This window comes from Pituophis catenifer, unplaced genomic scaffold (assembly GCF_029215685.1).
Source record: "Pituophis catenifer annectens isolate HBS135680 unplaced genomic scaffold, rPitCat1.0.hap2 SCAF_8, whole genome shotgun sequence".
Lineage (NCBI taxonomy): Eukaryota > Metazoa > Chordata > Lepidosauria > Squamata > Colubridae > Pituophis > Pituophis catenifer.
This window is the reverse complement of record NW_027256888.1, coordinates 63807016-63834295: the sequence shown is the minus strand read 5'-3', so window position 1 is coordinate 63834295 and position 27280 is coordinate 63807016. Positions and strand designations below refer to the sequence as shown.

Here is a 27280-nt window from a genome sequence, read left to right as displayed (position 1 = left end):
AGCGGTCCAAAGGCAACCCTTTTTTCAGTTAGAACTCTTCGCTTGCCGTAGACGCGCCGCGGAGGACTCTGGGGAATGCAGTGAAATCTGCCTACAATATTGCCTACTACACCATTCATAGAAGCGCTAGATAGCATCCGCATGTGATAATATACTGACTGTAACCGTCATAGGAAACTTCTTACCTGACAGTTTGAATAAAGGGACTGTGTAAATTCGTTTCCATCTATACATTGACTTTTTCGTATGCAAAGGTGGTGTGAAAGGACATTATTTGTTTTTACCAGAATTTGGGGAAGAAGATTACAACTCTGAAATACTGTGTATGCCAGTGGTTCTCAACCTTCCTAATGCTGCGACCCTTTAATACAGTTCCTCATGTTGTGGTGACCCCCAACAATAAAATTATTCCTAAAACCATTGAAAATATTTGTTTTCCAATGGTCTTAGGTGACCCCTGTGAAAGGGTCATTCGACCCTCAAAGGGGTCCCGACCCACAGGTTGAGAACCACTGGTGTATGCAGTATAGGACAATAATCCTTTTTCCTTTTTTTGGTTATAGATGATTTGGAGAGAAGCAGAAACACGTTTGTCCTCAAAAGACTTTGAAAATAATTTTTCATGTTGGACTGGGAGCAGAGAAACCAGCAACCAAAGTTCTTTGGGAGATTTGGGTCTCTTTCTCAACCCAATCTGTACTTGTTGTGGGGAAAAATGGGAAATTTTGTGTGTGCTACTCTACTTTATGCTGCTGGAGAAAAAGCAGTGTATTAAATAGGAGGTTTATTATTAAATATAATAAATTTAATATACTTATTAAACATAAGTGCCACCAGCGTGCCTACTGTCCCTGTCCTAATATTCCTTTTTTACTTACTCTTTTCATGTATTCAAATTATGTTTATACTTTTACCTGTTATCTTATATATGCTTGACAAATAAACTTATGATTATGATTATGATAACAGTGTGATACTTTCCCCTGAGAAATGGGGGATTATCTTCAATTCTTCAGTAATGTCTAATCCAACTGGCAGCTGGTTATTACCATTTATATTATTGAATTTATATCCTGCATTCCTGTTTAAATGAACACGTGAGTTGGGTTAAAGGTATAACCAACTGGGCTAATCCCTGCTGTTTTCTTGGCAAAGAAAGGATTTGCCATTGTTTCCTTCCTAAGAGAGAAGAGAATGACTGTCCCTCACTGAATGTAAATGCAATGTAAAATCAGTGTAAACGCTGATTTTAAGACTACAGTGAGACTAAAATTCATGTGCCCTAACCGCTATACCAAACTGCCTCTCTTTATAGAACTACAGGTACTACATTTGATCTTAGTCAAAAGGCCGAGAAGCGATTGTAAGGTTACAAAACCTTACAAAACCAAAATAAAACAATGACATTATGTGTTATGTAAGCTTAGTCTTGTACAATGAGGTTCAGTATAATGGCACATCGTCCAGTTACACTGAATTCACATTGCGTTTTGAAGGTATTAAAATGCATGTCATAAAACCCGAGAGGGAGGGGATCTGACATGGTTTTAAATATGTCTCTCCTGGCCTAATGCTCTCTACCATTCTGGCTTGGAATTATTGGATATTTTACTTTGGAAAAGAACTTGCCAGAATGTAGTGATCCATCCAATATATTCCTGTGGCTATGATCCATACTAGAGAATGACCTCGCCCATAGAGGAATTTTTGTGGTTACTTATTAGGAGCTTCCAGTGACTTCTTTTTTTATCATAAATTGTTAGTGTTCAAGTAATTGAGAAGTTTTGCCTGAAACATCTGTTTTTCAAATTTCTATATGGTCTGATTTGATTACTCAAAAAAAAAAACACCTGTTCATATTCTGAAAAGAAATGCGTGAATTATAACATCTGTACTATGAGTCAGTATTATAATTTTTTAGTTAACATGACTGACTGCAGCTAAATACTCAAAAGAAATAAACAAGTGTGACAGTTCATAAAAAACATCATTTTTTATAAAAAGCAAATATATTCCAAATCATTCCAAATTCAGCTTAGTTGTTGATTAAAAATGCACCAGCATAAATATTCCTGGTAAATCAAATTGATTTTTTTTAAATTTTGCTACCAGAAGCTGGGTTATGGTTTTTAAAAAATATAGAATGAGTTTCCAATTGTAGGTTTACTCATTATTGGAAAGGGACATAGTGCATGTGTATATACAGAATGTGGTAGATTCGGTGGTGGTGGTGGGGTTGGTGGGAGGGCCTCAAACTATCCATCCAATCTTATTGAACTTTCCACACAATAGTTAGGAGCTACTTCAGTAATGTTGCCACCTGTCACTTTTTCCAAGGTAAATCCCATTCTGCCATGGTTTACTAAAACAGGTGGCAATCTTCCTCTTGCCACTGAATTTGAAAAAATATGCTACTGAGGTTTTCCCTAGAATGAAAGTTAGTGATTCATTAAGAATTCAAATCTTTATTATTATTGATATCAAGGTTCAAAAAAAGGAGAAAAGAAAGAATATGGTAAAGGAAAAAACCCAGATGATTTTAATTGCTACTATTTCATCCATTAATCTCTTTCCTCCAACACACAGAAGCCACACAATTTGAGATCATGATCCCTGAAATAAAATTCTAATCTGCATCTGACTTTTACTAATTTCTGTATTATTCATAATTCCTGGATCTCTAGCCTAGATCATTATGGGTTAGGATCAGGCATGCTATTCAGCAGGTTCTGACAGGTTCTGGAGAACCGTTAGTGGAAATTTTGAGTACTGGTAGTTTGGAGAACTGGCAAATACCACCTGGCTGGCCCCAGAGTGGGGTGGGAATGGAGATTTTGCAATATCGTTCCCCCAGGAGTGGGGAGGGAATGGGGGATTTTGCAGTATCCTTCCCCTGCCACGCCCACCAAGCCACGCCCACAGAACCGGTAGTAAAAAAAATTGAATTCCACCACTGGTTAGGATATCTTTTCTGACATGGGTTTCAGCCAGTTCCAGAAAAAGAAATGTGATATGAACAAAGACAAGAAATGAAAATGGAGCCTTTGACTTCTGCTCTTGTAGTTGTTTGGTTCCTTGGAATTTGATTGTCAGAGTTTTCTGATGTCTTTGCCAATATACCTTGATAGATAGATCTAAACTTCTTTTTGATTCTTTCAGTGCCTGAGATGGGATTTTTCTTTGAACAGCTACGGTAGTGAAAATAAATGTTTTGAAGAGTGGTATTAGGTCAGTAGATATTGCCTTCATTCCTTGTTTGTGGGTTTTCTGAAGGCACCCATATAACCATTGAGGAAGAAAATAAACACGTAATCTGATCCAAGAGGTTTATTATTTTACAATAACATCATATCGGAATGCCAAAATTACTAACCCAATAGTATCTCAAATCCCTTGGGGATAGTGAATCTCTAGCTTATGTTCTGTTAAGTTGTCCCATCTGTAAGTGAAGTCTCTTCCAAAATATTTTGGCTCCTACTCTTTGGCAGTCTTACGTGATAAAAAGTGCCAAACAATTATAAAAGAATTATGAGTGATAAAGTCTCTCTCTTGACCTTTCATCCATTCTTCTATGTTAAAGGAGAAGGACAAAGCTGTGAACCCGTTATTGATGCTGGTGATCTTTTAAATGTAAGTGAATAGCCAATCTAACTGTAAATCAGAGGTCTTCAAACTTGGCAGCTTTAAGACTTGTGGACTTCAACTCCCAGCATAGAAAAATATTCCAATCCCACAACATTTAAAAATGACAAAAGAACTTTGACAAGCTGTTAATATTTGTACCAAATAAAAAGCCGTGTATCATTTTCCATCTTGAATTTGTAAAAATATAAATTCCATCCTGCCACTTAAAAAAAGTGTGTGTGTGTGGGAATTAAAAGCACAGAAATGGTGATAAAATAAATCTGTTTCTAAAACTGGAAGTAGTTAAACTTGTTGCAGATCATTACTGCTGTTGGATTATCTACCTTTTGGTATATTTAATATATTTAATTGTTTGCTTAGTTGTTGCATTTAACCAAGATGATGAGTATTTCCCCAAACACATTTATCTATAAATGGCAGGGGTAGGAGGGAAATGCGAGGACAATGAGCAGATAGACAATATAACTAGAAGCCCTGAGTATATTTAAATGGGACCTATTAATGAGACTTAATGAAGTCTAAACGTGCATGGGTTTCCTTGGACTTGAAGCCCAAAAGAAACATCTCTCTGAACTTAATTCATCTTTGCAAACAGACTGAAAAATATAGCTTAATACTCTGATAATCTCCTCTCTAATTTTTACCCCAGTTTAGGGAGAATAGGATGAGTTAAAACTTCAACAAAGCACCAGACGACACCTGTTTCCCTACCCATAAAAGCCACTGAATCTTATGCATTGGCCTTGCATTTATCTATTCGTCTATGTTGTGAAAATAATTTGTGAGAAAAAAGGTCATGAGCACACATGCACACAATTTTAGAAATCCCCTGTCTTTTAGGGGCACATAATTAACCAATCATGAGAGGGGGGGGGGGAAGAAGATGATGAAATAGGGAAAGTGTACAAAACACAGGAAGGTTAAGCATGTTTATAACTATATTTTGCCTAATCTTTACTTTCATGTGGGACTGCCTTAATTCCAGGGTTGTCATCCTTGCAGGTAAATTCAGCAGTAATAATAACACATGAACCAGAATGGGGAGAAAAGAGATAGAACGAAAAGAAATAATTCTGTTTCTGTTGACTGGCTTATTGAAGTATATATGCTGCATAATGCATTTCTGGTGGATTTCAGAGACAGAAATGGTAGTTTTCTATTTTTCTTCTGCATCAGAGCCTTTAAACGTCAGGACGCAGCGGATGCTGAAACATCAGAAAACAGTTTATATTTAAATGTGGTTATTTCTTTTCTTAGCAAAGTCAAGAAATTTTATTTAGACTTTAAGTAAGGCCATTGATAATAACAGTTCATGACTATTTTTATCAATAGATTAATATTGTAAGAACTTTCAAGGCAGATTAAAGAGAGGGTGAAAAAAACAGGAAAATGGATGGATTCTGCCAAAATTAAAACTTTCTAACATGCCATTATTTCTGTGGAGGAATTAATAACACAGAGAAATCTGAATTCTCTTTTGCAAATGAGGCACTCCGCTACTCAGCTTTTTTGTACAGTATAAAAGACAGCCCTGATAACAACAGAAGACTTCTGATAGAAAGTATGAGGAAAAAATAATTTGGTGGTGCAAATGTTCACACAAGTATGCGGAAGCATCTGTCTTGCCTGTGAGATTTCTTAATCTTTTAGATAATTAACAGCATTGATTTCAATTGATTACCACCTTATGCTGGTAATTTCATCTTCAGCCAAAATTTTCAGAATAGCTAATATAATTAAAATGGAGGCAAAATCAATTTCTCACAATAAAATGGCAACTATTTGAAAACTGTAGCCTAAATCCAGGGGTGGGCTTCAAAAAATTTTAGCAAGAGGTTCTCTGCCCGGTTGCTGTGTGGCCTAGTCGGCCTCCTGCACCATGGTGGGGAGCAGTGCTGTGGAGTCGGAGTCGGAGTCGGAGTCGAGGAGTCGGAGTCGGAGGAAATTTTGGGTACCTGGAGTCGGAGTCGGAGTCGGCAAACAATGCACCGACTCCGACTCCTACTAAATTTAGATTGGAATTTTAAAAAAAGCAAGTTTAAATGTCCCAATTCACAAAAAGTTATAATTAATGACTTCTCTACTGTAAGAATAAAGACCAATGCATGCAGTGCCTCACGTAACCGCAAAATGAACACGTTAAGTGACCGTGAAGAAGCATGCTTTTCATGTGCTTCACTATAAGGCACGCAACGCACAATTAGGAGTGGCAATACTTATACTTTCCATAGTGTTGTGTTCTGCTGTTACAGGGAACGCAGCGCCCATGGGTAACCTAGCCTCTCACTGATAAGGGATTAAGTAAATATGTTTTTTGCAGGACTAGAGACACTTGCATAAGTGAAGGGAATGGAGGGTCAATAGTTCAAGACTGAAGCTGTAAACCATTGGAAAAACTGCTGTCATTCAGCTAAGGCTATAAAAACTTGTAAACTCTGATTGTTAGCTTAAACTTTAAACATGACTATGGGATTCTACTAGGGAAATCATGTTTTATAATAAATGCCCCTTCCTGGATCCTCCCACTGCCCTATCTTCAGCAGCAGATCAGCACACAAAAAGGAGAAGGCAGCAGCTTCTGCCCAACTACCTCTCTCTGCTAGAAGAGCTTAGAACAGCGGTTCTCAACCTGGCGGTCGCGACCCCTTTGGGGGTCGAACGGCCATTTCACAGGAGTCGCCAAAGCCCTCTCTGCCCCCCCCATGCCTTCACTCACCCTCACTCTCTGCTCTGTTGGATCGCTGGCCGTTCGTTTACCCCGCCCACTCCCAATCTATTGCTGCCTCCGATGGCTAGAGGAAAAAAAACTGTTTAAATTCTTGCCACGGGGCTTCAAAGGGCCGCCCTAGAGCCAGTGGTGCAGCCCAACCGTTTGTTAAATTGCTGGCTTGCCCCGCCCCTCCGCACCACTATTTATTGCCAATAAATAGTGGTGGGCGAGGGGCGGGCGACCCAGCAATTTAACAAATGGTTCGGTGGTTTTTTTGTAATTTTATTGGCCCACGGAGCTTCAGCATAGGCTAATTAGCCCTTGATTAGATCGGCTCCCGACCCCCAGCTGATTTGCTCTGAGCTGTTTTGCTCAGTGCTCTTTTGCTTGCTTGGAAAGACTGCAGATTTTTCCCCCCCTAGCTATACTGAAAAACGAAAGAGAAAGTAAAGCAGGCTGTTGGCTTTGCATGTTAGAAAATTAGGCAGGCAGATTTCTTTTCTTTTTCCTCACCAAAAAAGGTAGGTGCAAACAACGGGAAATTTAGGGAAAAAAGGAGATTTTAAAACACAAAAGAAAAAAAGCTCTATTTAACTAGGGAATTGTAATAATTGAGATACTATTAATTGTATATTGTGTTGAAAGCAGAAATGGTTAAGTTGTGGTTTGGAGGAATATATGGGGGAAATTATTTGGTTTATTATTATTGGTAAATATAATTAATTGATTTGTAAGAAATTGGATTGCATGGAAATAATTGGAATATTCATGTTCATATTGATTAATATACAAAAAAGGTAGTTATATAACTAATTGATTTATATTAAAATGTTGAATTCATATTAAACAACTGTAATATTACATAATTAACCAATGTGAGGATGGATATAAAAATAGATGACAATGGGAAGGGGTATAATATAGAATAGAAGGGAAAAATTGAATTTGATTAAGATTAGAGATGAGGATGAAGGGTAATATTGGTTTTTTACAAAAATAGATGAGGAATAAATATGGCAAAAAGGAAATATAGAAATTGTAAATTTAATTGAAATGACTAAACACTGTTTAAATTTATGAACCGGCCAAATACTCTGTTCAAAGAAAATACATTGTATGTTTGTATGTGTGTTTCTAATTATTGTTATTTATTCATATTTGTTCTCTTTTATTCTTTAAAGTTTAACAATTCATTCTTTATCTTAATATCTTTATATTTGTTTGGGGTTGGCTTTCTTCCCTTTCATCTTTTTTATTGTACAGCAATCTTTCTCCTCAAACCTACCACCTCTCTCTTTTCTTTCCTTCTTACTTTCTCTTCCTCACCCTCTTCTTCTCCTCCCTACTTCCTCTTCCTTTCTCCTTCTCCTCCTCTCTTCCTCCCTCTCTTACCCTCACTCCTACTCTAATTTCCCTTCCCTTCCTTCATCCCTCTCTATTGCTGTATCCTTTTATGTATATGGACTACTCAGAGGGCTGAAAAAGTTATTTCTGACTGGTCCTCTCCCTTTTGACCAGTCCTCGAACTTACGACTGTCCTCACATTTTACGTTTTTGCCCTATCTTGTCACCATGGTGAAGAGAAGCAGTTGTGAAATGAGTGACATGGTTGTTAAAAATGCTGCACGGGCATAAATGTGAGGATGGTCATAAGTGTGAGGACCAGTCAAAAGTGCGAGGACCTGTCAGAAATGACTTTTTTCAGCCCTCTATACACATAGCCATGGCCACCCGGTCACATGACCAGCTAGCCACACCCACCCAGTCACATAACCTCCAAGCCATGCCCACAAAATAAGCCACGCCCACAGAACCGGTAGTAAAAAAATTTAGAACCCACCCCTGGTTGGGGGTCACCACAACATGAGGAACTGTATTAAAGGGTCGCGGCATTAGGAAGGTTGAGAACCACTGGCTTAGAAGAACTTGGTGGAACAGCTTCTTGGATTCAACTGTAAGTGTTTATATTGTATAGGACAAATCATGTCTAGGTTTAGTGCTGGGATATATAGCTTATTTGTTTGTATAAAGCCATGTACGTACAACTTACAAGACTGTGTATGTTGATATTAAAAATCTAATTATATGCCAGTTAGTATAACATATTTTATATTTTAGGGAAAGAGGCATCCTAAACAATGGCAAAAAGACTGCTAACAACAAACACAACAAAGTCTACTGTTTATGAGCACTTTGCATTATCAAGTGATGGAAAACATTACGTGTGCCAATGTATTAGAAAAGATGATGATGGTGAAAAACAATGTGATGCAAAAATTAGCAGTTTCAGTGGGCCTGATAAAAATGCACCTACAAGAGCATCAAATTTGAAAAGACACTTACAGCGTTTTCATCCCAAAGTGTTAGAAGCCGTGAATGAGAAAGATAGCAATGAAAACATTGCATCTACTTCTGTGACAAAAAACGTTCAGAAATCTACTGGAGAACAATCACAAATAAGAAAATTCTTTATATCTGACAAAGTTACCATAAGGATGACACCAGAAAAATTCAAACACCACATTATTGAAATGGTAGTAAAGAATAGTGTACCACTATCCTTCTTTTCACAGACAGCCTTTTTAGGCCTAAATGGAGAAATGGCAAAAAAACTTGGTGTTTCTCTGGAAAGAGAAAGTATAAGGAAACTTATAATTGAGGAGGCCAAATGTAAAAAGGAAGAACTACAGAAAGTTATGAAAGGACGTTTTGTCTTCCTTAAAATGGATGCATGCACACGTCACAGAGTCAATTATTTCGCTATTAATGTTAGATTTGTGGATGAAAATAACAAAACAATAACACGGACCCTCGGAGTAAAGGACACTCAGGCACATCACACCAGTGATTACCTTCAGAAGTTAGTGGAGGGTGTTCTAGAAGATTTTGAAATTAAAAAGGAACAGATTTTATGTGTTGTGACAGATAACGCTTCTAACATGTTGAGCACAATTGAGAAGATGAAGGCAGATGAAGAAGGTATCAAACAGATATTAGACTTAGAGGAAGACAGCTCTGCAAGTATTAGAGAAAGTTTAGAAACTGAAGAGAATGCTGACATTTTTTTAGACAACTTTGTTGAAGAAGCATTGAAGCTTGCTACTATTCATCATATGCGATGTGCTGTTCATACACTGCAACTTGCCATAAGAGATGGATTAAAAGATCGCCATGCAGCTACATTAATTGGCAAATTACGGCAAGTAACTGTTGCAGCCAGGGCCCCAAAAACAGATGCAATTTTGAAAAGACGTGCAGGAAAAGGAGCCATTTTGGATCAAACAACTCGCTGGGGAAGCACTTATTTAATGGTGAAGCGTTTGCTTGAACTTAAAGACTTCATAGAAGAAATGGACAATGAAAATCTTGCATTAACTGCAAGCCAGTGGACACAAACAAAAGAGCTGGAGAACCTTCTTTCTCACCCCTTCACTGTCACCAAGAGGTTGCAATGTGATGATCTAACCCCGGGTAAATTCCTCTTGGAATGGAAGAGCCTGTTATATCGCCTGAACAAAAATGGAGGGTTAATAGCTGAGGGCATTGCATCTTCAATGATGAAAAGAGAGAGTCTTTTGCTGGAAAATGAAATCTTGTTAGCGGCTATTTATGTCGACCCAATGAGCCGACTTTTATTGAACAGTAAACAGATTGCTACTGGGAAAAAGGCCCTCTATGATGTAGCAGTTCGCATGAAGGGATTACGACCTGAAATACCTCCACAGGAGGATGGAGTTCTTTTAAGCAATAGTGGTAACTCAGAATCATCTTCTTCAAATGAAGAATTAGACTTTGATTCCTTCTTAGACAAAATGGAAGTTGCTAAAGGAAAGCGACGTCGCATAAGCGTTACAGAACCAGTAAATGTCCAAATAAAAAAATTCCAACAGGAGTTTTATAAAGCACTAAAAGAAGTTGAAAAGTATGATCGCTCATCAAAACTTACTGTTGAAGAAGCCATCCTTGTTTATCCAGAGATCGTTAGTGATGTGGCCAGAATAGTTACTGCAATGCCACCCACCCAAGTCAGTGTCGAAAGATTATTTTCAGCCCTAAAAATAATAAAGTCTGACTTAAGAGCCTCTATGAAAGAGGATCTGGCAGAGGCAATTCTCTTCCTTAGAACTCTACATTGAATTGATTTGCATTTGCTAAGCCTATAACTACATTTCAAGATTAATATAAACCATTTCTAGGTTTTACAGATTTTGTTTTTGGTTCATATAGATAAGCTTTGTTTTTGTTCTAAAACAACCAAATAATGTGGTTTGTATTTTTGAACTGGTAAAGTTCCTGTTCCTGATGTTTATGCCTGCTGCTACTATCCAGCAACTTGATTAATTAAATTAATAAAAAAAAATTAATAAAACTTTGTTGTTTTCATTGTGTTTGTCTTTTGCTTAAACTGTTCAATACAGTAGACTGTTGGCTTCCCAGCCAGTAGTCCTGTGGTAATGACATGTATGTTGCCTTTCTTTCCTTCAAGGAATGTATAAAATACATTCGCATATTAATACAGAGGAGTCGGAGTCGGGGAGTCGGAGTCGGAGTCGGAGTCGGAAGTACAAAAAACTGAGGAGTCGGAGTCGGAGTCGGAGTCGGAACATTTATCTCCCGACTCCACAGCTCTGGTGGGGAGGGGGGCTTTTTGTCCTCACTGGGCTCCGGAGGCTTTCCTCGAGTCTCCAGGAGGGCAAAAATGGCCTCCCCAGGCTCTGGAGGCCTTCTGGCGGCCGGAAACGGGCCTTCCCAAACTTCTGGTAGGCCCGTTTTTTGCCCTCCCGGAGCCTCTGCGCATGCCCTTCACTTACCTTCATCTAAAATGGGCCACGTGGGGACTCCTGGGAGGGGCGGGGTGGGTGGGGCCAGCCAGAACTGGGATTTGGGGGTTCTCCAAACTGCACAGAATCTTAGCTAGAGGTTCTCCTGAATCTCTGCGAACACCCAGCACCCCACCCCTACCTAAATCTAGTTTCTATAAGAAATGGGGGGGGCGTCTCTCGAGTGGAATTAAAAATTCAACATGCAGCCACAACAACGTGATCACCTCTGTTACATCATCCCAACTGTACAACTAAGCAAAGTCAGTAATATTTTCTCCAAATTCTCTTAGTACAATTTTCTTCTTTCTGGGATTTAGGCACCTTGCCTGAAACTCAAGGCATGTAGCTATTTTGCAAAGTTTCTGTTGGCAAAACAGACAATTCCTTAATATGAATTTTGAGTTTTAATTATGTGAGTACTTAAAACAGTTCATTATCTTTTGGACCGTATTTATTCATTTTAAGCTGGGGGGAAATTTTTTTTTAAGGAAGTCTTACCATTTTCCTGAGTGAAGCAACTCAAAACCTTCATTGATTTTATCAAATGGTAAAGTGTGAGTAATTAATGGATCTAGGCTAAACCTTTTGTTCATGAAATCCGAAACCAATTTAGGAACTGTATCTTTACTTTTCCAATCTGAAAGTAAAAAAGGATATAAAGATACTGCATTAATTTTACAAGGTCATTTGAAATGCACTTCTACAGCTTTTCTTTGAGGCAGAAACTCTTAATACGATTGGACTAGGTGTCATGTGATATTAGATGATCTGCTGATCCCAGAGCTGAGGAGTTTGCTATCAATTGAGGAATTTACAGTATAAATTACAGACTTTTTCCTGTATTGGATAACCTATGGACTCTGTTCAAATTTCTATGATCCCATCTATTCCTCATTCTTGAAGTCCTGGTTCTCAGAGGGCAAGGAGTAGGAACCAACCCATTCTAAAGTTCTTGCTTCAATATTTGTATTAGGGAATCTATAATATTATCATGTCTGTCCTTTGTAAAGATTACTGGACCATCATTGAAAATCAACCTTCCTTGACCTAGTGTTTTCCGTAAGTGTTGGACTTTAAAGATCAGGTTGCCTGAGAAATGCTGGAATTCAAGTTAACATTTCTGGAGAATATTAAATTGAGAAAAGTCGATATGAATAAGTAAATAGTACCACCACTAGAACAACAATATAGCTTCATAATGAGTTTTTTCTCTGCCTCTCAGTACAATTTTCATTTATATAATGCAGGAGATGAATCATTGGTGCTCTGAATCTTTAAAAAAAAAATAATTAGAGCTGTGAAAGGGGCAATTGGGATATTCCCAATTCCCAGACTCAGTATTCACTTCCTCTGCAACTAATATTGCTTTCTTTTTGAAAAAAAAAACAGATTAATGTGTTATTTGCCAGCAACAATAATATCCTGAAAGATAGCAATTTTAGGGAACCAGAAAAATTCTACTGCAAAATGTTTAAACTCTTTTTCCAGAAACTCTGCTACTTGACTTAATAGGTTCTTCTCCCTGCTACTCCAGCTTTTAAGTTTTTAAAAACATCCCTCGAAGCAGTCAGATATTCCAATTTACATCAAGACATATTGAAATTCTGGTAGAGTTTCTGGATCCTGTTTTACTTAAACATAATCATTTACGAAATTTACTATTGTGTTTGAAAGGACTTTGGTGGTCCTTTTAGTAACTAGTTTCAGGAGAAGCAACAGTCTGCTGGTTGTTGGATGACCTCCAGCTGTTCAGCCAACCATGTAAGAGAAATGATGAGAGGTCTCCTCTAACTTTTCTTAAAGGGCAATTGGGCTTGTGAGCAGTGGTGAAATCCAAATTTTTTACTACCAGTTCTGTGGGCGTGGCTTGGTGAGCGTGGCAGGGGAAAGATACTGCAAAATCTCCATTCCCACCCCATCTGGGACCAGCAAGTTTCTACTACCGATTCGCCGAACTACTCAAAATTTCCGCTACTGGTTCTCCAGAAGCTGCCAGAACCTGCTGGATTTCACCCCTGCTTGTAAGTAATAGCAGAACTACATCTGATTCTATGATTTGGTGTCAGAAGATCAAGTAAAGTGTGGGACAACCTTTTGGTGGCAGGAGGCTACATCTAATGGGGCATGGGGTGAGGATTGCTGTGATGGGTCAATGATGCATAATGGATGGATGGGATGGTTAATGTAGGTTGACAAAGATGGGATTTTCATTTTTCCCCCCTTCCACATTTATTTCAGGGTGGAGGTCAATAATTGTATTTATTCTTAACACTAACAGCTTTATCTTCTCAGCTGATTGGCGTGGCAGAGTGGATTGCCACATCTCAGCTGTGTTACTCCCAAATGGTAACACAGAAGGTTAGTATTTGTAAAACTGTGCATGCACGCGCAGTGCAAAGTGCACGCGTGTGCACAAAGTGTGCAATCACTGAACCAGTTGTTAAACCGGCAGCATCCCACCACTGGCCAGGCTCAAGGTGGAGTCAGCCATGCATCCTTCCATCCTAAAACAAGGACCTAGATTGTTGGGGGCAATATGCTGACTCGGTAAACTACTTAGAGAGGGCTGTAAAGAACTGTAAAGCGGTATTTAAGTCTAAGTGCTATTGCTATATTATATGGTGATATTGAGCCTCCCATAGTATAGGGTACAAAAGAGAGAGAGACTGTATTAATAGCCAAATAGGGGCCCTACCTCCAAATAGAGTTCCTTTCCAAGTGCGGCCAGTGAAGAGAACTCCTGGAGACAAGGTAATCTTAGAATCTGTAGGTGGTACTCCTATAGTGATGCACTTTCCATAATTCATTTGGCAAGAATTCAAGGCATCCAGCTAAAGTCAATCCAAAGACATATACTTGAATCAAGTCAAAGTCAATGTTTACCACTCCAACCAGAATTCTTCCATTGACCTTTCAAATAGGATTTTATTGTTTCAAATGTATCAAAAATAACATCTCCTCAAATGGTCTGTTTGGCAATGCCTTCCTATGATAAGCTACCATAAAGTAATTTGCAGAAAGAAAGTTTTCAATTTCTCTTTTGCATGGTCTCCTGTATCTACTATGATGCCTTAACCACTAGACCAAACTGGCCAGGGATGGGATTCAAATAATTTAACAACCGGTTCTCTGCACTAATGCCCAGTTGGGTGGGTGTGGCTGGGTGGGCGTGGCCAACTTGATTGGTCTCACCCTTAGGAAATTTCTCCTTAGTTCAACTCACAATAAAATAGCACAATAAAATAGCACCATTCCAATATTTAGAATAGAATAGAATAGAATAGAATAGAATAGAATAGAATAGAATAGAATAGAATAACAGAGTTGGTAGGGACCTTGGAGGTTTTCTAGTCCAACCCCCTGCTTAGGCAGGAAACCCCACAACACTTCAGACAAATGGTTATTTCTTCTTTAAAACTTCCAGTGTTGGAGTATTCACAATTTCTGAAGATAAGTTGTTCCACTGTTCTGTCAGGAAATTTGAGGGGCTCCTACAAAAATGAGGGGGTCAAACAATTTTCCAGATCACCAAAAGGCATAACACGAAAGAATGGATGGAAACTAACCAAAGAGAGAAACAACCTAGGACTAAGAAGAAATTTCTTAAGGGTGGAACCAATTAACCAATGGAATAGCTTGCCTTCAGAAGTTGTGGGTGCTGCATCACACACAAGCAACACAATTACAAGACAATTTGAAATCTTTACAGTCTAATACTGTAAGCTAATTCTTAAATGCTGAAAATGCCGGATCAAAATCCATAAACATAGAAAGAGCATTGCAACCCTATTCCAAATTAATAAAATCAATTCTGCTAATTAGAATGTGTATTTAAAAAGACACAAGAACTCTGAGATGAAACTCCTGCTCTGTTTTAACATTTTTAAAACTCCTTCCCTGGCCTTATCCTGTCCAGAACAAGGAAAAATTCAAACCTAGAAATAAGGAGGAATTTTCTGACAGTGAGAATAATCAACCAATGAAACAGCTTTCCTTCAGAAGCTGTGGGAGCTTCATTGCTGGAAGCTTTCACGAAGAGATTGGACTGCCATTTGCCAGAAATGGTGCAGGGTTTCCTGCTTGGGCAGGGGATTGGACTAGTTGACCTTCAAGGTCCCTTCCAACTCTGTTAATCTGTATGATCTGTAAATTTCCATGCTGACTGCATTCCTGCAGTTTTGTTATCGCAACTAAGTATTTACCTGTTAAATGGTTCTTGGTTGTCTTCCCCAGGCCAGAGCTATTAACTGAAGAGAGAGAGAAGTGGGAAAAAACCTCTCTTGCACATTAAGCTTGAGTTTTAAAGGGGCTAGAATTTTTCTGCTGAGGAAATGGCTATGTGGTTATTTCTTCTTTTTCTTTTTCCTTCCTTTGGTTAATTACAAATGAGCAGGAATGCCTGAGATGTGTGTGAGCTATTGGAATCGGCAGACAGGCAGGCACACCTTGACTGTTGAGCCGATTCGCAGAACTTCATAAAGAGTTAACAAACAGTTCTCCTGAACCGGTGTGAACCGGTTGAATCACACCACTGAAACTGGCTCTCCTAATCACATGACTCCTTTACCAAATTGAAAGGTGCAATATGTGCTGTGACTACATGTAATGGGATGCGGAAAAAATACAGTAAGCTGTTTCTTTGCCTGCAGCCATCCCTGTTGAGGTAAAATTAGAGTAACTAGGCCCTATTTCTCGTTTCCCCAGATAAAATTCCTGCTGCATTTTGTTACTTAGCACTCTACAATTGCTGCAATGATTATTTCAATAAAGCCCACAGAAATGTTAGGTTTTAGTAAAAGATAACTTCTTTCCCATGTCCCTTTTAGTTCTTCCATTGTGGTACTACCTTAATGCACATACCATGGTTTCAGGTTTTCCAACGGCTTCAAAGGAATATTCTACTCCGTCACCCCCAGTCAAGTCAAAGATCACTTCATTGACTGGTTTCTGGTAATCCTTGGGATTGACACAGTCTGTGACACCAATTTCTTTAGCCTTGGGGAATTTATCCTTGTTGATATCGACTCCAATGATTCGGGAAGCTCCAGCTTCCTTGCAGCCCATGACTGCTGAGAGACCAACTCCTCCGAGTCCAACAACAGCACAGGTAGCACCAGGCCGCACCTTTGTTAGCATAAAAAAAAAGGAGCATTATGGTTATGTACTAACAGGGTTAATGAATCTCTTTTGCGACCAGTCACAAATATCTATTTTCTACAAGGCTAACTAGACAAATTGTTTTCCATCAATATCTCTCAATCTCCATCGGACATTAATACAAATGAGCAAGTCCAAAGGAATTTCATGAGAAGAGTATTCCACTCCTCTGCTTGCAACAAAATATCTTATGCACCCATGCTTGAAATCTTAGGCTTGGACAACCTAGAACTAGGCCGCTTACGGTCTGACCTAAGCGTAGTACACAAAATTACACAAAACTACAACGTACTACCTGTCAATGACTACTTCAGCTTCAACCGCAATAATACATGAGCACACAATAGATACAAACTCAAGGTAAACCATTCTAAACTAGATTACAGAAAATACGATTTCAGAAACAGAGTGGTCAGTGCTTGGAATGCACTACCTGACTCTGTTGTTATATCCTCAACCCCCCATAACTTTAACTTTAAGCTGTCTACTGCTGACCTCTCCCCATTCCTAAGAGGTCTGTAAGTAGCGTACATAAGCGCACCAGCATGCCTTCTGTCCCTGTCCTACTATCCCCATTTATTTGTTCCCATTTACTGTATTAATTTCCATGTTATTCCTGTTATTTTGTACATGTTTGACAAACTAACTAACCAACTAATGAACTAACTAATGAAACAAACAAACAAACAAAGTGTACACTGGCCTGCAGCCCCCACATTTTTACTTATAGAAATGTCTAATTCCATCATAGAATTAAAATGAAGTCAAACCATTAAGAGCAGATATATGGCACTATAGCTGCATGTGACATGTCATAGAACAGTGGTTCTCCACCTGTGGTCCGCAGACCTGTGTGGGGGTGTGATGCCATCACAGGGCGTCTGCAAAGGCTTGAAGAAATGTTATGATTTAAATCTAGAGTTAAGTCTTGGAGGTCCATGACCATGGTCCGTGACCACAAAAGGTATTTAAAGTGGGCCCGTGATGAAGAAAAGGTTCAGAACCACTATCCTGACCTAGAATATGGAGATATCAGAAACTTACCTTTGCAGCATTTATGGCAGCACCATAGCCAGTAGAAAACCCACAGCTAATAAGACACACTTTTTCAGGAGGTGCAGCAGCATCGATTTTGACAACCGAATCCTCGTGTACCACAGTATATTCTGTGAAAGTGCTGGTACCAACAAAATTGTGCAGTGGTGTTCCTTTGTAAGTGAATCTACTGGTGCCATCCTCCATTAATCCAGACCCACTGTGAAGATTCAAAAACATGGCAGGGGAAATCAGAATTATCCGTCATGGGGTTATCAGACAGGACAAGAAAGTTCAGTAGTGCCACAATTCAGAACAGAAACTCACCGATCAATCTTGCAGAGGTTGCCTGTAGGATGCAGACAAGTACTGCATTTGCCACATTGGGGGAGAAAAATCGGAATGACTTGGTCTCCTGAGAATGAGAAAAAGATCATTATCAATGGGCTTGAAACTTCCAGACAACTTAGTGGCAGTATTTTACTAGCAAATCAGTCAATTCCACTCTAATTCAATATTGCTACAATAGGATTTTAGAATTCTGTTACTTAAACCAAAGGTCCTTAATCCCTGGTCTTGCTTATTGGTACCAGTCTACGGGCCGATACTGGTCACGACCCATAGGGATCCGGTCTGCACAAGTGAGCGATGCCCTATCTGCACATGTGCAGGCAGTGTGTGAAACCATGCTCCCTGGTTCACCACTCTCCATGGAACTGCTCCAGAGGTGGTATTCAGCAGTTTCTGACCAGTTCTAGAGAACCGATAGCGGAAATTTTGAGTAGTTTGGAGAACTGGTAAATGCCACTCTGACTGGCCCTGCCCCCATCTATTCTCTACCTCCCAAATCCCAGCTGATCGGGAGGAAATGGGGATTTTGCAGTATCCTTCCCCTGTCACGCCCACCAAGTCACGCCCACCAAGTCACGCCCACCAAGCCATGCCACGCCCACAGAACCAGTAGTAAAAACATTTGAATCCCACCACTGAACTGTTCCTTGGTGCCCAAAATGTTGTGGCCCCTGATTTAAATAATGCAGATTATGAACATGTCATAGACTTTAGCTGCTCCTCATCGAAACTGAACTAATAGCAAAAAGTTATTTATTATTATTATTAAACTAATTTTGTTAGTTCTGGAGGGAACAATAATGCTTATGGTTTATTGTAGGATATAGTTGAGGAGATGTTACTAACCTACTGCTAGTATTTTCATTCAGAATTCCAATAGGACTCCTAACTTATAACCACAATGGAGCCCAAAATTCTCCTGCTAAGCGAGACAGTTGTTAAGTGAGTTTTGCCTCATTTTATGACCTTTCTTGGCACAGAAGTCAATCACTATGGTTGTTAAGTTAGTAGCATGGTTAAGCGAATCTGGCTTCCCCATTGACTTTGGTTGTCAGAAGATCACAAAAGGTGATTTACATGATTCTGGAACATTGCAACCATCATAAATAACATGCCAGTTGCCAAGCATCTGAATTTTGATCATGTGCTCATGGGGATGCTGCAACAGTCGTAAGTGTGAAACACAGTCATTTGTTTGGTCGCTGAACAAATGGTTGTAAGTCGAGGCCTCCCTGTATGAATTTTTTAATTTCTAGTCGTTAATTACCTTATTGATTTTATTCTTACTGGGAAAGGTTTTGCACTCAATTTCCATACCTGGTTTCATACTGGTAATACCTTCCCCCACACTCTCAACCAAGCCAACTGCTTCATGTCCAAGAATAATAGGAAACTTTGCCTTTGTAACACCCTTTAGAATGTGGGAATCTGAGCCACAGATTCCACTAGCCAAAATCTAGAACAAAGGCAGAAGATAACTTATTGGAGTACATTATTTTAGGCTTAACTTACAGTAATGTGATTTCTCCGTTAAACCCTTCAACCAGGCGTGAAATGCTCCCGGTGCGGATCGGATCGCCCGATCCAGTAGTGATGGCGGTAGGTGGTTTGGAGAATCAGTAGCAGAAATCCCTGTCTCCCCCCCCGCCCCATGCCCAGCTGAGCCCCACGATCATGAGAGGCTTTTTTTTTTTACTTTTAAAAGCATTTTTTCTACAAATGCTTGTAAAAGTTAAAAAAAATGTTTTTAAAAGAAAAAAAAGCCTCTGATGATCAGGCAACTCAGCTGGGATAGTCAGAGCCTTTTAAAAGCATTTTTTTTACAACCTCTTCAGCTGAAGAGGTTGTAGAAAAAATGGTTTTAAATGTATATATGTATATGAAAAAAAAAAGTTGACCACGCCCACCCAGTCACATTACCCCCCACCAAGCCACGCCCACAGAACCGGTAGTAAGAAATTTTACATTTCACCACTGCCTTCAACCTCAATTTTCAGGAAGAGCTAAAAGTACAATGATTAAAATTGGTAACTTCCCATAGAAAAATGCAGTTAATTAAAAAAAAAAAAGTATTGGAATTATTTAAAGATTACAAGAATCCCTTCTAAAACCTCATTCATTTTAAAAAGCGAGATAACAAAAATAGAGAGAGAATTTGGTCTAGTGGTTAAAGCTCCGGGCTGAAGACCAGAAGACTGTAGGTAATATTCCCGCCTCAGGCGTGACAGCTGGCTGCGTGACTTTGGGTCAGTTATGTCAGTTTATAATGTCAGGTTTAGTTGATGAGCCGGTCAGTCAATTCCTTTTAAAACTAACAGATCAATATTTGATTGATCTCAAAAAAAAAAGTGGAGCCTGCACTCAGTGTGAAATCCGGTTGCTATCGGTTTGCTGACTGCGCATGTGCACTGTGTACACGCTTTACGGGCATGTGCAGTGCACACCAAATGTGCACTCTGCACACGTGTATGCATACCAAAAGGAGGCTTGGGAAGGTAAGTAAGGGGGGGATCAACTTTGGCCTGTGATTTCGTTAGAAAGCAGGATTAAGCAATAGCAATAGCATTTAGACTTATATACCACTATACTGCTTTACAGCCCTCTCTAAACAGTTTACAGAATCAGCATACTGCTCCCAACAATCTGGGTCCTCATTTTACCAACCTCAGAAGGATGGAAGGCTGAGTCAACCTGGAGCTGGTGAGATTTGAATTGCCGAACTGCTGGCAACAGGCAGTCAGCAGAAATAGCCTGCAGTACTGCATTCTAACCACTGCACCACCATAGCTCTTAAGGGATTCTATCTGTCTCATTTTGCTTTCAGGTCTTTCCCTCATTCCCATGAAAGAAGAAACCATTCTAGATGGTACGCCTCAACATATCCCATTTGAGATGGTTGCACCTAGATTAACATGGATTTTGGTTTATTTCCTTTACCTTGATGCGAACTTCATGTGCTTTTGGTGGAGCTACTTCTATTTCCACAATACTAAATGGTTCTTTAGGTTTCCAGATTACGGCTGCCTTGCATTTGATTACCTAAGAAAATGGAAGCAAGAGACGGTTTATTCTAAGAGAAGACACTCATTAATTCATGGATTAATCAGGCATTTATAGGAAAGCCTACTCTTCTGGCATCCAAAATCCATTCCTTCGTAGCTGACTGTTGAGCTCAGTTTTGACCAACCAAGTCCTTTCTCTGACAACCCCTTTTCCTACAATCAGATATGCTACGGAATAATCCATGTTAACATTTTGTAGTTCCAGAACTTCTTTTCTGTTCCATGTGTTGGCAAGCCATTGAAATGTTTCTTGTTTAATTAATTAGAATGGGATTGATTTACTTTAAAAAGAAAAGCCAGGAACCAAAGGACTGAGCTTAAGTCCACCAAATGTAAATGGGTACGTGAGATTTGTATTTGTCAAACAGACTCTCACCTCCAACGCTATCTCTGTGCTGTGGACAGAATGAACTTTTGAAATTACAGATTTACAGATTAACAGAGTTGGAAGAGACCTTGTAGGTCATCAACTCCAATCTCCCACCCAAGCAGGAGATCCTCCCCCATTTCTGACAAATGGCAGTCCAGTCTCTTCTTGAAAGCCTCCAGTGATGAACCTCCCACAACTTCTAAAGGCACTGTTCCATTGGTTGATTGTTGGTCCTTCTCTTCACTAGACTAGCCATGCCCAGTTCCTGTAACCGTTCATCGTATGTTCTAGCCTCCAGTCCCCTAATCATCCAGGTTGCTCTTCTATGCACTTTTTCTAGAGTCTCAACATCTTTTTTCTAGTGTGGTGACCAAAAAAAAGTTGAGACTCTAGAAAAAGTGCAGAGAAGAGCAACCAGGATGATGAATGGTTTTAAATGTAGTAAGAGTTTTTCAGAGTGATACTGACAAAAAAAGTGCCAAGCGTGAGGAAAACTTTAGGATCAGTCTCAGGCAATTTGCCAACCACAGTGGAAACAATTCTATAATATGGTATATCACAGAAATGAATAATCACCATTAAAAGAAATAATAGTTTACTTACTTTCCCTGCAGTGCTCATGGTCCTTGTCTTTGTAATACACACTTCACTTCTTCTAGGCTATTCTACTTGATGCAAAACAGTTTGCCTTCAAAATATGGATTGCAAAAAGCTTACTTCCCTTTTAGCTAATTATAGTACTTTCCCAGCTCCACCCAACAAACTTAACCACTCCTTTACTTTGACTAATTTAATCAGAGTGATTTGTAATATCAAACAATTAGGCAATTAAATTCATAGATTACCAGGAGCTTTTAGCTTCAGTATAGATATTATTAACCGGAGAAGTAATGCATCAAGAGTTGTGTTGCGTAAGACCAAGAAACAGCAATTTTCATGGGCGCTTGTAAAAAATGCAAATACGTTGGCAAGCTCAAGAAAAAGCAGAGAAAACGAACTACCAGTCTGGTATGGTTACAGATGAAATAATGTACTTCATATCTGGCCCACTATCCTTGAGTTTGACACTCCTGGTGTGGAGTGACAGTGACTGAGAGGATACAAAGCAAAGAAAAAAATCCCTTCATGCATAATTACACTCTGGAATGACTCCAAAAATACTGATGGCCATAAAATGGAAGACCTGAAAGCAATATTTATCGTTCATGGACCTACAAAGAGAATTTAGACTTTGTATTGTTGTTTTATAGAGCAGAACACTATTCTCAATACTTCTTTTTGAATGGCAGTTGCTGATAGACAGAGACTACAGAGTACAATTGCCCTTGTGAGTTTCAGAGGGTATCTTTGGTTGGCTGCTGTGGACATCAAAGGTTATAGCTTTGAACTTTTGCTCTTAAATAATAGGATAAAAGGTAGGAATTGTAAAGAGGTGCTTAAAAGCAAAGTTTGTATCCAACATACAACACATCAATCATATTGAAATGGCATATATGGTTGCAGGGTAAGTGAAATCTGTAAAGAGGCCATAAAATGCGATGTTCCTCCTGCCAATTTTGTTGTTTTATTTTATTTTTCCATTATTTTCGTCATGGCGAACCTATGCCCAAAGTGGCACGTGGAGCCATGTTGTCTGGCATGCACATTGTCATCCATTCCTCTTCCGGGTTTTTGGTGCGCATGCCTGTGTGATGATCAGCTGGCCTTTGTACATGCGGCAGTGCTGAAAACTAGTCTTCCATTTTCCTGCGTGATCATGCGCTCTGGCCAGCTGATCATCACACATGCACGCACATCAGAAACCTGGAAGACTAGCTGGCCAGGGCGCATATGCGCACCGGAAACCGGAAGTTCATTTTCGGGTGCGTGCATGCGCCCTGGGCAGCTCTTCTTCCAGGTTGCAACCCAGATGAGTGTGCATGTATGCGCTCCCTTTTCAGCATTCAGTGCCAAAAAGGTTCGCTATCACTGCTTTAAGATGATGGGGAATGGTCTTTTGACATGTTGATTCATCTTGTGAAAGTGGCGGAAATGTTTTAATTTTAATTAGCTTTTTTGTTGTCCGGTATTCTATAGACAGCAAAAGATTTGCTGGATGACTGAGACAACAGAGGGAAGAACGTTGTTCATATTACTACTTTGTCTTTACTCTGGTTTAAGAAAAAGAAAAAAGTTCTCTCTAAAGTTAGACCACTTTCTTTCTATAATCCGGTGATGGCTAACTTTTTTGCCATTGCGTGCCAGGAGAGGGGGGATGGGGGAGGTTCGCGCGCGCGTGTGTCCACACCCATAATTCTATGTGCCCTGCCTGGGCATGCGTGTGCAACCCCCCTCCCTCCCCTGCTTCTGGCATGCGATGGCCGGATCGGCCCATTTTTCTTTCTTACCTGGCTCCAGATCATCTCTATGCATCTGGGACGGCAAAAACAGCCTTTCCCACTCCCTCAGAGGCCCTCAGGAGGCCTGAAATGACCCATTTCCCAACTCCGGGTGGAACAGGAAGTGACTTTTTTGCTAACTAGAGGTCTCTGGAGGCTGGGGACAGTAAAAAACGTCACCTCCTGTCCCACCCGGAGTTGGGAAATGGGCCCTTTCAGGCCTCTGGAGGGCCTCCTAGGGAGTGGGATAGGCTGTTTTTGCCCTTCCCAGATGCATAGAGAGGATCTGGAGCCAGGTAAGAAAGAAAAACGGGCCTTCAAGATCCACCCCCCAGGCCCTCCAGAGGCAGAAAACAGCCTGTTTCCCTACTTCTGGTTGGCCCAGAAGGCCCGAAAATCAGCTGGCCGGCGCGCGCATGCACGCCAGAGTTGAGCTGGCGTGCCCACTGATACGGCTATGTGTGCCACCTGTGGCACGCGTGCCATAGGTTTGCCGTCATGGCTATAATCTATCCTGTCTAATCATCAAAACCAAGAGACAACTGGACTTTCTGGTTTTTCTTTGACAACGTTTCACTTCTCATCCAAGAAGCTGAAGAAGCTTCCTGGATGAGAAGGGAAACGTCTTCAAAGGAAAAGCAGAAAGTCCAGTTGCCTCTTGAAAAAAGCACCTTTGGGACAGTCCTTCAGTAGATGGAGGTGAAGTTATCTTGATTCTTTGTTTATCTGATACATGTATCCTTTTCCATTCCCATTCAACATTATTCACAATTCTGGACCAGAGAGGCCTCCATCTTTGCTTACCAAGGTCTGCCAAGAAGTTTGATCTCTTCTGGTTTTGCACTAATTTATTTGAGACATGAGACAAGTGGTTTTTTTGAAGCTCTGCAGACTTTGTTGGCAGGCTGTTTACCATTGATGGGAACTCTTAGCTCACCCTACTTCTTAGTGCAGGAAAACCTAACAACAATTACTCATGGATGTTGTTATTACTTGGTTGAGCTATTGCAATATACTTTCCTAATGCAGGAAAACCTAGCAACACTTACGGTACTCATGCTGTTGTTATTACTTGGTTGGGCTACTGCAATATACTCTACAATGGGGATGATTTGAAGATCTGATCCAGAAGGCAGTGATCTGTGTGCTAAATGGTGCCTGCTTTTGAAAGCAACAGCTGTGCTTTAAACTCTGCATTGGAGTTTAGAGAAGACTCTAAAGTCTTCTGGCTGGAATCTAAAGTACTAGTTTTTACTTACAATGCCTTTTATGGTTTGACATTTTGCCAAGACCTGGATTGCACACTTTAACAGGAATCAGACCAACCAATAAGGCCATGTGAGAAGAAACAGTTAATAGTCCATCACTTCCAGGAAATAAAAGGGTCAGCATTAGCTTTCCAGACAGTCTTCCAGAGGAAATTAGATTTTATTTAGGGAAATTTTAAAAACTGAGCTCCTTAGTAGAGAATTTACAGCTTAGAATAGGCCATCAATATACCATATTTTTTGGAGTATAAGACGCACCTTTTTCCCCCTTAATAGGGGTTGAAAATTTAGGTGTGTTTTATACACCGAATGTAGCCCCAGCCACCCACTGGCCCCCACCCTTTGGCCTCTGCCTTGCAGTTACCTCCTTGCAAGCAAACAGCAAGAAAAAACAGCTCCTTTCAGCTTCAGCACAGCCTAATTAGCACAAGTTGATTGGATCAACCGCCTGACTCTCAGCTGATCTGTTCTCAGCTGTTTTGCACAGGGTTCTGCTGCTTGCTGCAAAGAGGTAAACTGCTGGAGCAGATTTTTTTTCCCTTGTGCTAATCAAGTTATGCTGAAAACGAAAATGAAAGTAAAGCAAGCTATTTGCTGTTTGTTGCAATGAGGCAAAATTGCTCAGAGGCAGAGGCAGATTTCTTTTTCTTTCTCACCAAAAAAGGTACGTGCGCCTTATACTCCAGTGCATCTTATACTCTGAAAAATACGGTATATCTGATTCGCTTTGTGCCTTTATGGGTTTTATAAATTTCTTTCAGTTTTACCAGGAAGATCCATCTGTCCATCCATCCATCCACCAACCCATCCATCCATCATCATCTCTTATGAACTAAGAACACACACTATGTGGCCTCTTATATGTAGAGTGCCTCAGGGGTCGGTCCTCTCGCCCCTTCTGTTCAACATTTATGTGAAGCCGCTGGGCGAGATCATCCGTGGCTTTGGGATGAAGTACCATCAGTACGCTGATGACACCCAGCTGTACATCTCCACCCCAGGCCACCCCAACGATGCCTTTGAAGTGATGTCCCGGTGCCTGGAGGCTGTGCGGATCTGGATGGGAAGACACAGGCTCAAGCTCAACCCTTCCAAGACTGAGTGGCTGTGGTTCCCGGCATCCTGATATAGTCAGTTGACTCCATCACTGACTATTGGGGGCGAGTCTTTGGCCCCCTCGGAGAGGGCTCGCAATCTGGGAGTCCTCCTGGATACGCAGCTGTCCTTGGAGGAACATCTGACGGCTGTTGCCAAGGGGACTTTTGGTCAGGTTCGCCTGATCCGCCAGTTGCGGCCCTTTCTTGATCGGGATTCCCTGTGCAAGTCACTCATGCCCTCGTCACCTCTCGCCTGGACTACTGCAACACTCTCTACATGGGGCTCCCCTTGAAGAGCACCTGGAGGCTCCAACTGGTCCAGAATACGGCCGCGCGGGTAGTCTTGGCAGCCGCATGGCGCTCCCATACAACACCTCTCCTGTGTGAGCTGCACTGGCTCCCAGTGGTCTTCTGGGTGTGCTTCAAGGTGTTGGTTATCACCTTTAAAGCACTCCATGGCATAGGACCTAGTTATCTTCGAGACCGCCTGCTGCTACCGACGGCCTCCCATCGACCCGTGCGCTCCCACAGAGAGGGCCTCCTCGGGGTGCCATCAGCCAAACAATGTAGGCTGGTGACCCCCAGGGGGAGGGCCTTCTCTGTGGGGGCACCTACCCTCTGGAATCAGCTGCCCCCAAAGATAAGGAGAATCCAAGACCTCAGTGCCTTCCACCGTGCCGTTAAAACCTTCTTTTTCCAGCAAGCTGGGCTGGCCTAACACTTTTTAAAATGTTTTTAATTGTTTGTTATTGTTTTTAATCATGGGGCCAAATTTATATATATCTTTTTAATTGTATTTTAATGTTTGTAGTTTATGCTTTTACTTGGCTGTTCACCGCCCTGAGTCCTCAGGGAGAAGGATGGTATACAAATTTAAAAATAAATAAATAAATAAATTTAACACAGGTAATCCTTGACTTACAACCACAATTGATCCCCAAAATTTCCATTGCTAAGCAGGGCAGTGGTTAAGTGAGTTTTGCTCCATTTTATGATCTTTGTTGCCAGAAGCTGTTAAGTGAATATTACAATTGTTAATTGATTCATATGATCATTAAGCAAATTAATGCTTAAACCACTAAACAAACGGTTGAAAGTTGAGGACTCCCATATAGCACTTAATTCCATTTGTCTCTAACCTAATTTATGATGATAGTTATCCAGAAGACTTATAACCAATATTAATGGAAATTTCAAATTTAATAGCCTACAAGTGTAGGCTATTTTGGTTTTGGGCTTTTTTTTTTTTGGTAGTTTATTATATTTTGATGGTTAGAAATATATTTCAGAGAACTTATCTAACTAATAATTCTAATGTGCCTTCCATTCCTCTTTGAACATTCAAAGTGGCTTCAGAGCATCTTATAAATTTACTATAAAATTG

The 27280-nt window shown here is 40.2% G+C and overlaps 1 protein-coding gene across 1 annotated transcript; it reads right to left on the bottom strand.

The window, feature by feature from the left end:
* Positions 1-4747: 4747 nt before the first annotated feature.
* Positions 4748-21834, bottom strand: LOC139320675 (alcohol dehydrogenase 1B-like). The gene is made up of 9 exons (XM_070949110.1): positions 21757-21834; positions 20659-20760; positions 19039-19177; positions 17698-17785; positions 17380-17590; positions 16039-16302; positions 13874-14009; positions 11677-11815; positions 4748-4850 (listed from the first exon to the last, which is right to left on the bottom strand). Exons 1-9 carry the CDS (start codon positions 21772-21774, stop codon positions 4802-4804), a joined length of 1146 nt encoding a protein of 381 aa, XP_070805211.1. The 5' UTR covers positions 21775-21834; the 3' UTR covers positions 4748-4801.
* Positions 21835-27280: the final 5446 nt, after the last annotated feature.